Source organism: Saccostrea echinata, unplaced genomic scaffold (assembly GCF_033153115.1).
Source record: "Saccostrea echinata isolate AGI-Se365-2 ecotype Australia unplaced genomic scaffold, CSIRO_AGI_Sech_v1 ptg000056l, whole genome shotgun sequence".
Taxonomy (NCBI): domain Eukaryota; kingdom Metazoa; phylum Mollusca; class Bivalvia; order Ostreida; family Ostreidae; genus Saccostrea; species Saccostrea echinata.
The window spans coordinates 1,987,344-1,999,576 of record NW_026889805.1 but is presented as its reverse complement, the minus strand read 5'-3'; the positions used below and the strand labels follow the sequence as shown (position 1 = coordinate 1,999,576).

The following is a 12,233-nucleotide window of genomic DNA, read 5'->3' as shown; positions in this document are numbered from 1 at the left end:
TTTAGTGTACCCAGGGAATCTTGAAAGACATCGTAGTAGTGATAAAGAAAAATCGCGGACGTGCTTTTCCAATGGCGTATATATTCCATATGTTGCCTACACATCATTTTCTTGATGTAAAATAAATATTTATTTATACATGTATTTTGCTGAAAAATGGAGAAAGTTGATCATAAATCGTATTTATTTACCAGTTATTAGAATATTTTTTCATCAAATGCAATAAAAGTATTTTTAGCCATCCATACTTTTATGCCTTTCCAATTTTTACAGCATACAAAACTTCTTATATAAATCTAAAATTGAAACGTTACCTTGAAGTCGATACTATTAAAAATTACAGCAACCTGGAGTCTACGATTAGGACAGCGAATAGAAATTAGGAAATATGTTTGGTTTAATAGGAAGTCAAACAAAAACACATTTTAAAAATATATATTTAGAATATATCTGTAAAGACGTTTCCAAAATCTTGTACGTGAAAAGAAGAAAACACGTACTGGCTGTGGCGTTCAACTCGACATTTAGATATATCGACGACGTATTGTCAATCAACAAAGGCTATTTTCATTCTTATGTCGATACGATATATCCTGGTGAACTTGAGATAAAAGATACCACAGAGTCTGACACATCTGTTTCATATTTGGATATTTTACTTGAAAAAGACGTTAATGGTAATCTAACAACCAAGCTTTATGATAAACGTGATGACTTTAACTTTTCAATCGTCAACTTCCCTTACTTATGCAGTAATATACCTTCATCACCTGCATACGAGGTATATATATCTCTCAGTTGATTCGATACGCAAGAGCATGCTCTACGTATGTACAATTTCTAAAACGAGGTAAATTATTGACAAATAAGTTGATGAAACAAGAATATCAGCTGTCTCGTTTAAAGTCATCATTTCGTAAGTTCTATGGTCGATACAATGACCTTGTCAGCAAATACAATTTATCATTGAGTCAAATGCTGACTGACGTTTTTCATACTAATTGTTAAGCCATTATTTACACACTGAATTGTCGACGGATTTTTCCGTTATTTCCCGATCATGACAAGGAGCACACGGCGGGTGTGACCGGTCGGCAGGGGATGCTCACTCCTCCATGGCACTCCTCCATGGCCACCTCTGATGTTTCGAGGTCCGTGTTTGCTCTGCTCCTATTTTGTATTGTATAATGGACTTTTGAGCTTGAATACTGTTCGTTATCTCCATATATTTCATTCCATAATTTCCAAGCACTATGTAAGGATTTTAATATATCTCAATTTTATTAAGAGTGGTCATGAAGATTTTAATTTCCGTATCATAAAAAATATGTTTAAATGATTTATAATAATATTCACTGGGAAAATGAAAATGATAGATGTCTCCAAGATCGCAAAAAGTGGTCCTACGACTCTCTCTCTCTCTCCCCCCCCCTATTGAGAGGGGCGACTCCCTCCTTGCCTATCCGCAATTCGGCAATGATGCGCTTTAGGTGAAATCTGTGACTTCACATTAGCCTACACATTAGCAGAAAGGAATATACGCAATTGTTTCCCAACAGGAGAAACACATAAGAATTAAGTTTTCAATTACTTATCTTGGTCTAAGGCTTTGAATACTTGAATTAATTAAAAATTATATATACAATACAGACTGGAATTTATTTTATTCGATATCAAATATCTAACTGCACAAATACACGCTTAAATGTAATGAAATGTATCCTTAATTAAATTACTGTGCAATGTATAGACGATCCTTAGTATTTCATATCATTAATAATTTTCTCCCTCATCAGTGAGCTTATCGAATAAATTATCGACCCACTAAATTTTTAATTCAACGATATGGCCATATAATATTCTATATATGTATCTATTGTTTTCTTTATTGAGGAAAATAAGATTTATATACATTTTTCAAAACGTTGCCCAAAACTCATATTTATTTTGTTTTGAAACATATAACATTTTTTCTTGCATTATTATTTAAGCAAATGACACATTTGTTATAAATATATTCAATGATTTCTTGATAGTAAAACCTTAGTAAAGGGGAGTAATCATTTATTGAATCCGCCTTTTGATTGGTTAGTTTGGATCTTGAATCTCGAAACTCGAATTTTGAATCTCGTATTTCGAAACTCGAATCTCGAATGAGCCTTCTGGGCTTTCGTAGTTTTCATATAGAATGGGTTCAGACTCCAATCTTTGGAAACATAAAAAAGATTTTATATTTACTTTTCCGTCATCTAAACATTAATGTAGAATGGAGACCTGACCCATTGATATTCAAAAATTACTTTTTCTGGCTCCTGAAAACTCATTTTCCTCTAAAATATGCTTACTGGTAACTTTTCAAAACGAATTATCAACCAATAAGTCATTCAATAAAATAAATGAATCACGTGTTCAAGATGCCATTACTGAAAATATAATTGTAGAAAATATAACTTTTCCTTGAACTTTGTAAATTTAGAAAATATTGCCTCAGAGTGGGGGATTGTACTCGGCTTGTACGCCCTCTTTCTTTACTGATAAAACTTGATGTGAATTGGAATGCCACAGAACGAGTCTTTTATTTCATGTAGTTTTTTTTAATTTTAGCGAGTTCTGCTTTTAAGAATATAAGTCGGCCAATCAATGAACATAATTTTTTGGTATGGTAATCCTGACAGACTGTTTGCAGATCTCGTCTTCAGAACTATTTAAATTTGAGAATGAGGAAATTGGAATATTTCCGCATGCCATTATAATGGAAATAGAGATAAATTTATTTGAAGTTTCAAAGTATTTTTTTTACTTTGGACAAAAACGGAAAACTGTAGAGAGTGAAAAAAAAAATTACGTCATGTGCATAAACATATTGTTTGTTGTTAGCTAATTCAAAGTATTTCCTGTAAATGAATTGAAAAAAAATTAGCCGCCAAAACCTGGATGAATTATTTTAAGTATAGATGTTATTATATCTCATTTCTGCAAAAGTGATTTTCAATTAGATATGTCCATCATATAGGTTTTTAATACCGTACTGTAAAAGGGTTTCCAAAAACTTTTGGAATTTAAGTATGAATGTAAAAGAAGTCTCACAAGCAGCAAATGATTTTTGAGGATGTCTTCTCTGAACATGTCAACCATCATGTAAGAACAAATTTACTAACATCATAGTAATATGAAGTATTGTAATATTTACTGTTTAACTTTTTTATTCACTACGTTTTCTCATCTTAGTAAGGAGGGAATACAGCACATGTCACAAATGGTATTTGTGGGACTCTGTAGCAAATTGGGGACCTCGGAACAAGTAGCTATGAGGAGAGATGTAGTTGATTTCAGGGAAATGATGATTTTGTTCAGTGAATCTAATACCGATGTTCGTATAATATTCAGTGGGAGTCATAGAGAAGGATTCAGACTGAATGAGTCTGACAGGGACTTTATGATCTCTCTTGATAACTATCGAGTAACCTGGAATTTATCTCAGACTCAGTATTACAACAGACATACACTGGTTCTCTCTGACCGCTCTGAAAGTCCACCAGGATTCACGTTACTTCAATTACTCTTACCAGCCGTAACAACAACACAAATCTGGTCAGCATGCTTTACAATGCATGGAAAACTGTATATATCCAGTTCCGGATTTCGAAATAATATGTATTTACCATCCAGACCCGATTCCCATGTTCATGGACCCTGTCGGAGTGGAAATTGGAAAGGAATAGAGTTTGATGATGCTCACTGTTTTGCAAGTGATTTCTGGCCTCCATCTGCCTTAGCATGGATCGATAGATGTCGCTCGTGGCCGAGTCCTCATGTAGTTGATGATATTGTCAGGAATGGATGTCACTTTGTAGCAATAGGGCACAAGCAAGGAAATCACGAGGAAAACGAATGGAGAATTTCATTTTCTCTTGCAGAGCAAAAGCTTGTATACACAATGAACCACTGTCAGTTTCTCACGTATGGTTTACTTAAGCTTATTTTAAAAGAAGTCATCAAGGAAAAGATAGAAGAAAGTTTACTTTGCTCTTATCATATGAAAACAGCAGTATTTTGGGTGATTCAGCAAAATTTAATACCTCATTGGTATCCACAAAATCTTCTGGAGTGTTTCTGGGTCTGCTTTAAACTCCTTCTTAAATGGGTGTATGAAGGCGTATGTCCTAACTTTTTCATTCCAGAAAACAACATGTTTTTAACTAACATATTTGGTGAATCTCAAAGGAAGTTATTCCTAGAGTTATACCGACTGTATGAGAAGGGTATATCATTACTACTACACAGTCAATCCGTCAGATCCTTTACTATAGATTTTCTCTGTAATCCCAGACAATGTATTTCTTTAAATCAGCGAAGTGCTGACTGGGAGGTTGTTTTTGAATCAGAATTATTTAGAGAGATATGTAATAACGATGCAATATTTACACCAAACTTTGACTGCTGCTTACAGCTCCTACAATCGATGGAAACATTGATAATTTTAAGTCTTAGAAACTATAAAAATTATCAAATTCTCATGGCACAGAAACTCACGGTCAGCATTTTCCAGAACACAGCTTTTATGTTACACAGCAGGTGCGCTAATATTTTAATGAACAAGTTCATGTATAAAGCTGACAAGATATCATGTTACATGTTGAAACTAGCAGCAAAATTGGGGTTTATTTCTGATATCTTGTACCTTGCAATGTATTATTACAAAACATTTAGAAACACCAAAACAGTAAATATCCTAGAGATAGCAAAGATCAAGTTTGCGCGACCATATCTTATGTACATGAGTGATGTTGAAATCATGGGATATTGCGAGGTAGGTAGAGGACAGTCTTATTCTACAAAGATGAGGAGTGTTGTTGGACGGGACATCGATCTCTCTACAAACATCCATTATATTAATGAATTAATACATGAGCAGCGTCTAATGTGTCACATCGAGGGTACCATACATGTCTCCTCATTTGTAATGTTACACATGATAGAATTCTTATGTTACAGACATTCTGACGAACATCGTGCGGAAGTAGCCTTATATGATTTGAAGAATTTAGTTGAAGACGGAATTCTGATTCGCCCCTGTACTAGAGACATATGTTGGCAGATCTTAGGAATTTGTCAACAGCTCAGAGGGGACATTCCGACTGCATTGTACTCGTATCAACAAGCACTAAGACAGTACCCCTATCACAACCTACAAAATGTCACAATGTTGAGGATACGAAGTCTTTATTAAATCATTTGACGAACTACAATTGTCCCAACGATGATGATTTAACGCCTCCGAATTCCTACAACACAAAGACATCCGAAATGTTTTACCCGAATGTTCTTTTGAAAGAAATTGACTTAACCTACCTTCATAAAAAAATCCTTACAAGTAAAGATACAGCGAGGTCTAGCAAATGTTTTACCAAGCATCTTTTACTCCTTACGAAACTATTAACAGCAGTAAAAGGGACTCTTAAGCAGTACTGTAAAACAACATATCGAAAAGTGTTTCTTTTTAAAATTTTGTTTGCATTAATATGTTTACCCAGTATAAATAACATTTAGAAACACGATACAGAAAATTAAAAATATTCCTAACAAATTACAGTAGTCTTATGAATTTTTCTGTATTTTTGCAATGTTTAATAAGTTGACACCAAAGGACGGTTCATTGTTTAACAAGCTTTTATATCTTATAATAAGTTTTTTCCTCAAGATTTTCAAGTCTACAAAATATATTATATATTTAAAAAGGAAAGAAGAGAATAAAATAATTCAATGTGTATATTTTCTAATTGCATTAAATAACCATTAATTATTTTTTCCATGAATGTTTATTTTGAAAACATAGCATATCATAGTCAAATACGTTTAACATTTTTCTCAAATATAAGATGTTGCATATCTTCTTTTTCACACAAAAAAGAACATTTGTTTGTAGATTCTTTTCTCCGCTTATGCTCATTTTGTAGCAATAGGGCACAATTTCACATTTTCAGATTTCAACGATACAATACCCCCCCCCTTAAAAGAAATAAAATAACACTTGTTCTTTTATAGTTTTAATTTGTTTTCGTCCATCAATATTATTCATTAGCTGATATAATTAAATATTGTTTCGACAATTTTATATTTGTCTTTCAGCAGATTTATTTACCTATTTCATCAATGGTATCAATGGTTTTAAACTATTAGCAGCAAATAAATCTTTCAAATGTTTTATATTTTCAAATAAATCTTAAAATTATTTTATATTTTCACCCACTTTTTAAAGTAAAGGAGCTTACCATTAAATAAAAACAGATTGTTGCAAAATTTGATTAATGTCCATTTCAATTAATATTTGTACTTTTTTGCAGTGACAAAAATTAACTAATATTTCTTTATAGAATCGTAGAAGTTTTGTAAAAAATACAAAGATTTGCAAGTCAATGCAATTCATTTTACATGATTGACTTTCTTATCAAGGTGAGTTCGCAAAAAGAATGTGTTCAGAGGTTAATATTTAGTCACTATATCTACAACCCTAATACCGCCTTTATCTTTTTTACTATTATGCATTGATCAAGTAGACGTAATATTCCTTACTAAGAGCATGCTCTTGAGTATCGAATAAGTTGAGAGACATGAACACCAGATGAAAGAGTAATATTACCACATAAACAAGGAAAGGTGACGACAGAAAATCTGAAGTCTCGTTTGTCTTAAAGTTTAGATGTTATATGGCCCTTTTCGTTGACAGTTGGTAAACCATCCAAATGTTGGCGTTTTTTCACTTTTAATGAAAATTGATTTTTTTGTCTATGTTACTCTTGATCAATAAAAGTTAAAAGTAATGATGACACTAATATTTCTTCAATGCAGCTTATTCCCTATTAGCGAAATGTCTACCTGGGAGTAAATCATAAATGGGATAATTGGATGTTTATACAATGTAAAAATTGAACATAACGAAGAGGGATCATCAGTCGCATAAATCCAGTAAACAAAACGAATTGTTAACAGGACAGCACCAGGCGAAGTGCCTAAAGGGGAATAAACATTCCCTGTCGACCAGTCACATCCACCCTTAGCCCTTTGCATTGATCAGGTAGACGGAATCAGGATTCAGTAATCAAAGTGACAACGAAAAGGTTTCAAATTACTTCACAGTCAATTGTCTGAGTTTTCTGCACTCAAAAAAGAAGAGATTTTTCTGGTATTAACAATTTTACAAGCAATAAAATCATTTTAAAGTATTAGGATTTCACAGATTGATTAAAATCGCATCTTATATATTCAGAAAAGAAACTTAAAAGTGGGGTCTATGATCTAATTTTAGATATTACTAAAATAGTGCTAATTTTTAGGTTAAATTGGGATTATTTTTTCTGAGCTTTCACAATATATTGCTATATTTGTCACATGATGATGATAGAATTCATAACAGTTAATTTAATAAACAATTTGGTAGCACACGGTGGGTGTGACAGGTGGGCAGGGGATGCTTACTCCTCCATGGCATCTGAACATTTTTATAAGAATTTATCGGAAAAGACAATTACAATTGAAAAGAACAGCATTGCAACAATAAGACATTCCAATATACAAGCATCGTAATGCAGTTTACATTCTGGTTTGAATCAATGACCTTGGTTTTATGTGTGGGAACAATTAAGAGTCCCATTTTAGAAGTAGGAAAACTTTTAAACCTTAACAATATACTTAATAATAGTACTGCGATAAAAGTCTTCAATTTTCATGATAATTTTTTTTTATTTTATTGCCATTTTTCATACGTATCAATGGGCAATATGAAAACCATCTGTCCATCTGCCTTCAGTGATTCAAAAGGGAAAAGAGAATACTATAGATTACACGATCAGTATGTATAGTGGTCCCAGCTGAGAATCTGTTGGAATTCCCATGGATACCAATTGCAACCCCCTATGTTTGTATTTATATGAAGCAGAATTTATCCTAAATCTTATGCATGAGAAAAAGAAAACTCTTGCTGTGGCCTTCAACTCGACATTTACATATATATTGACCACGTATTATCAATTAACAAGAGTTATTTCCATTCATATGTCGACTTGATAATTATATCCCAGTGAGCTTGAAATAAAAGATACCACAGAGTCTGACACTTCTATTTCATATTTGGATAATTTACTAGAAAAAGACATTAGTTGTAACTAACAAAATAGCTCTTTGATAAACGTGTTTTCAACTTTTTAATCGTCAACTTCCCTTACGTATGTAGCATTATACTCTTATTACCTGCATATAGGGTTTATATCTCTCCGTAGATTCGATACGCAAGAGCGTGTTCTACGTAAGAACAATTCTTAAAACGAAGTAAGTTATTGAAAAATAAATTGATGAAACAAGAATATCAACTGTCTCGTTTAAAGTCATCAGTTCGCAAGTTCTATGGTCGATTCAATGACCTTGTCAGCAAATACAATCTATCATTAAGTCAAATGCTGATGAATATTTTTCATACTAATTGTAAGCCAATTATTTACACACTGAATTATCTATGGATTTTTTCGTGATATCCCAATCATGACAATGAGCACAGGGCGGGTGTGACCGGTGGACAGGGGATGGTCACTCCTCAACAGCACCTGATCCCATCTCTGATGTTTTAGAGGTCCGTGTTTGCTCTTCTCCTGATTTGTATTGTTTGAATGGACTTCTGAGCTAACAAACAGTATTCGGGCTTAAATGTCTTTAAACATTACAAAAAAGGAGCAGAGCAAACACGGACCTCTAAGACATCAGAGGTGGGATCAGGTACCATGGAGAGGAGTGAGCATCCCCTGCTGACCAGTCACACCCGCCGTGTGCTCCTTGTCATGATCGGGAAATAACGGGAAAATAAGTCGACCATAATGTTCGTTATCTCCATATATTTCATTTCAATAATGTTTTCTTTTTGGAAAAAGAGCGGCCCTTTTAAAAAAAAAAAGTATCGCCTTCCGACTTGTCCAAGGAAGTCCAGGATTTCATTAATGATGCAGTAAAGAATAGGAAAAAATTTAAGAGACTTGATTTAAATCAGGAAAAAATCATTTTTCCTCCATCCACAGGAAAATATAATGGAGATTACACAGACTTAGATATATCTTTGTTGTACTACCTCCTACGTAATCTTTGTCAAACTATATCTCCACCTTCAAAAGGTTGGGGAAATATTCCAGATCCAAATGACAGAAGTGTTGCCGCCAACATAGAAAGAATTCGAATACTTAGAAATGAATGCTATGGACATACCGCTGATCTCTCACTATCAGAGGCAGGCTTTAACAAGAATGGCAAATTCTCCGGGACGTTGTTGTGGAATTGGAGCAATATTTAGGTACAACTATATTTCAGGTTGATGTAATCGAGATTAAGACGTGTTCAATGGATCCAAAAGAAACGAAAAAATACATTGATTTACTAGGAAATTTAGTAGACCTCCAGAAATCATTAGACCATTTTTTAAGGTAATATATTGTCTACTTATCAAGGTATGTTTCAAATGATTGTTAAACAAAGAAAAGCTTAATTTGCTTTGCTCAAAACGTTAAAAAAAGTTTTTCTACAGACATTGCAGAAAAATGACCCTCAATGACAGTTAAAACTTGTGTTAAAAGAACAGAAAAATATACATTTATTTATTATTATTATTTTATTAAGCATTTCCTTTTCTTTTAGATCCCAAGGTTTCAAGAAAAATAGGTAAGGGAATGGAAGCTTTGTATAATATTTAATCTAATAAGAAATCAGACAAAGCAATTTCATTCAGAACTATCACCATATACAATTTCATGATCACGATTCATGGTTTAACATAACAAAAGATATTAATTTCATTTTTACCTTCGCCAATCTTTATTAATACTTATCATGCCAGTAAAAATATTTTGCCTTGCATCTCTTTAACGTATTTTTAATCACCCAAATCGTCTAGATTACTAAAAATAACACTAGGAAAAATACTCGAAACTTGAGCTTCTGATAAATATGAAATAGTTATATCGCAAAAAGATATGTAATCAAACATATATCTACTTTAGAGTTAGTAATGATATGGATTTTAAAAAGTAGAAATTGAAATGAGAAGATTATTTTCTGATTACTTATTCGTGCTATATCATATCTGTTTCATATTTGGATATTTTACTTGAAAAAGACGTTAATGGTAATCTAACAACCAAGCTTTATGATAAACGTGATGACTTTAACTTTTCAATCGTCAACTTCCCTTACTTATGCAGCAATATACCTTCATCACCTGCATACGGGGTATATATCTCTCAGTTGATTCGATACGCAAGAGCATGCTCTACGTATGTACAATTTCTAAAACGAGGTAAATTATTGACAAATAAGTTGATGAAACAAGAATATCAGCTGTCTCGTTTAAAGTCATCATTTCGTAAGTTCTATGGTCGATACAATGACCTTGTCAGCAAATACAATTTATCATTGAGTCAAATGCTGACTGATGTTTTTCATACTAATTGTTAGGCCATTATTTACACACTGAATTGTCGACGGATTTTTCCGTTATTTCCCGATCATGACAAGGAGCACACGGCCGGTGTGACCGGTCGGTAGGGGATGCTCACTCCTCCATGGCACCTGATCCCACCTCTGATGTTTGGAGGTCCGTGTTTGCTCTGCTCCTATTTTGTATTGTATAATGGACTTTTGAGCTTGAATACTGTTCGTTATCTCCATATATTTCATCCCAATTATAAAATGAGTTGCTAGATATAGAAATATATTTTTTAAATTATTGCGTTGCAGGTCAGTACAATCTTACGGGTTCTCTACCAGCAGCAATTCTGGGAGAGTCTTTCAGATGGACGTGTTCTATTTTCTTACCACCAGGAGAGACGTTAGGTGTTGTTCCGTTTTTGAGAAACAATACACAGGCTGGTATTGTAGGTTACACGAAAACCGGATCTTGTGTTTCTCTTGATCTGAGTCCTAGGTACTCTTACCACGTGTTTTCCTTAATATTTCCCTCTGAGAATATGACAGAGTACGAGGACAATACTAACTGGAGATGTCAATATATTAGTAATGAGCAATATAAAAGTTCAGATATTATCCTTCGAATAGCAAGTGAGTCAATTTTATGTCTATATAACATTATCATACCCATCCGTTTTATTGTTTTAAACTTTATAGTCAGAAAATTCTGGAAAAATAGAAAGCCTTGATTTTCTTACATTACTGTTTGAATTTTTAAAAAATGCCCTTAATCAGTAAGCTTATTTCATGTTTAATGAGTATTGGTGTATTGGTATTTTAAAGATGTATTTATGGTTTATCTTCAATGCCTCTATAAAAGACCAGGGAACATTTCAATGTTCTGTCAGGAACAGTATTGGGACGTCTAAACCCTCAACTCTACATGTCATTGTTCTACGTAAGTTTAATTTAAAAATATATCCAATTGACAACCTTCTAGAAAGGCATTCAAATGATAAAAGAAAATTGATATTCAAGGCAAATTTAGTGACACATCTTATCTTCTGCAAAAGTGATACCTCCACGGCCACAATACGTCAAGGCTTTTTGCTGTGAGACACATGCTGGGTGACAGCAATATTGGGACATGTACAGCAGAAATAATTCATACAATTCAGAAAATCAAGACAGCAAAGTTTATTCTCTAACACTTCTACAGGATACATCTCTACACAGAAAAAAAGGACTCTACTCCGTCAGAGTAAATGGTTTAAGTCATGACAACATATATGTCTTCAGAATTGTAACCGTTAATCCATACGGATCTGTTGTTTCAAAAAATGCTTCATGCCGGATAAAAGAAAACCAAAGTAATTATCTTTTTTGTTGACCAGTATAGTGTTATGACATCGCTAATATATTGGTATGGTAAACGTTACTGTGGGCGCTTATTATAGAAATTGTTGTTGTTAATGATTGCAAAACTAAGACATCAATCATGAAGTTGAAAAGTAGAAAATAGGAAAAGTCTGTATGAAGCATGAAATTCTATCAAATCTATCAAACATGTAAATTACAACATTTAGGGTATTAATAAACCATTTATTCCTTTTTATTTTTTAGGTCAATCTGCTCTAAGTGTTGCTGTTATAGTTGGAGGGACAGTCGCCTTTTTGATTTCATTGTTTGTAGTTATCACAGTAATTTTTAAAAAAAAAAAAAAAATGGCGGCGACTACAGAATTCAGGTAAAGTTTTATAAATCAAAAGATAATGCAGATTTTCTCACTTCAT

General features: G+C 33.1%; 1 protein-coding gene across 1 annotated transcript; it reads left to right on the top strand.

Moving 5' to 3' along the window:
* The first annotated feature begins 3,256 nt into the window (after positions 1-3,256).
* LOC133173507 (uncharacterized) lies at positions 3,257-5,230 on the top strand. Its single transcript, XM_061308490.1, has one exon. The coding sequence runs from the start codon at positions 3,257-3,259 to the stop codon at positions 5,228-5,230; it is 1,974 nt and encodes a 657-aa protein (XP_061164474.1).
* Positions 5,231-12,233: the final 7,003 nt, after the last annotated feature.

Excerpts from the sequence above, each read along its gene's own strand:
- LOC133173507 (XM_061308490.1), top strand. The coding sequence starts at position 3,257 with ATGGTATTTGTGGGACTCTGTAGCAAATTGGGGACCTCGGAACAAGTA.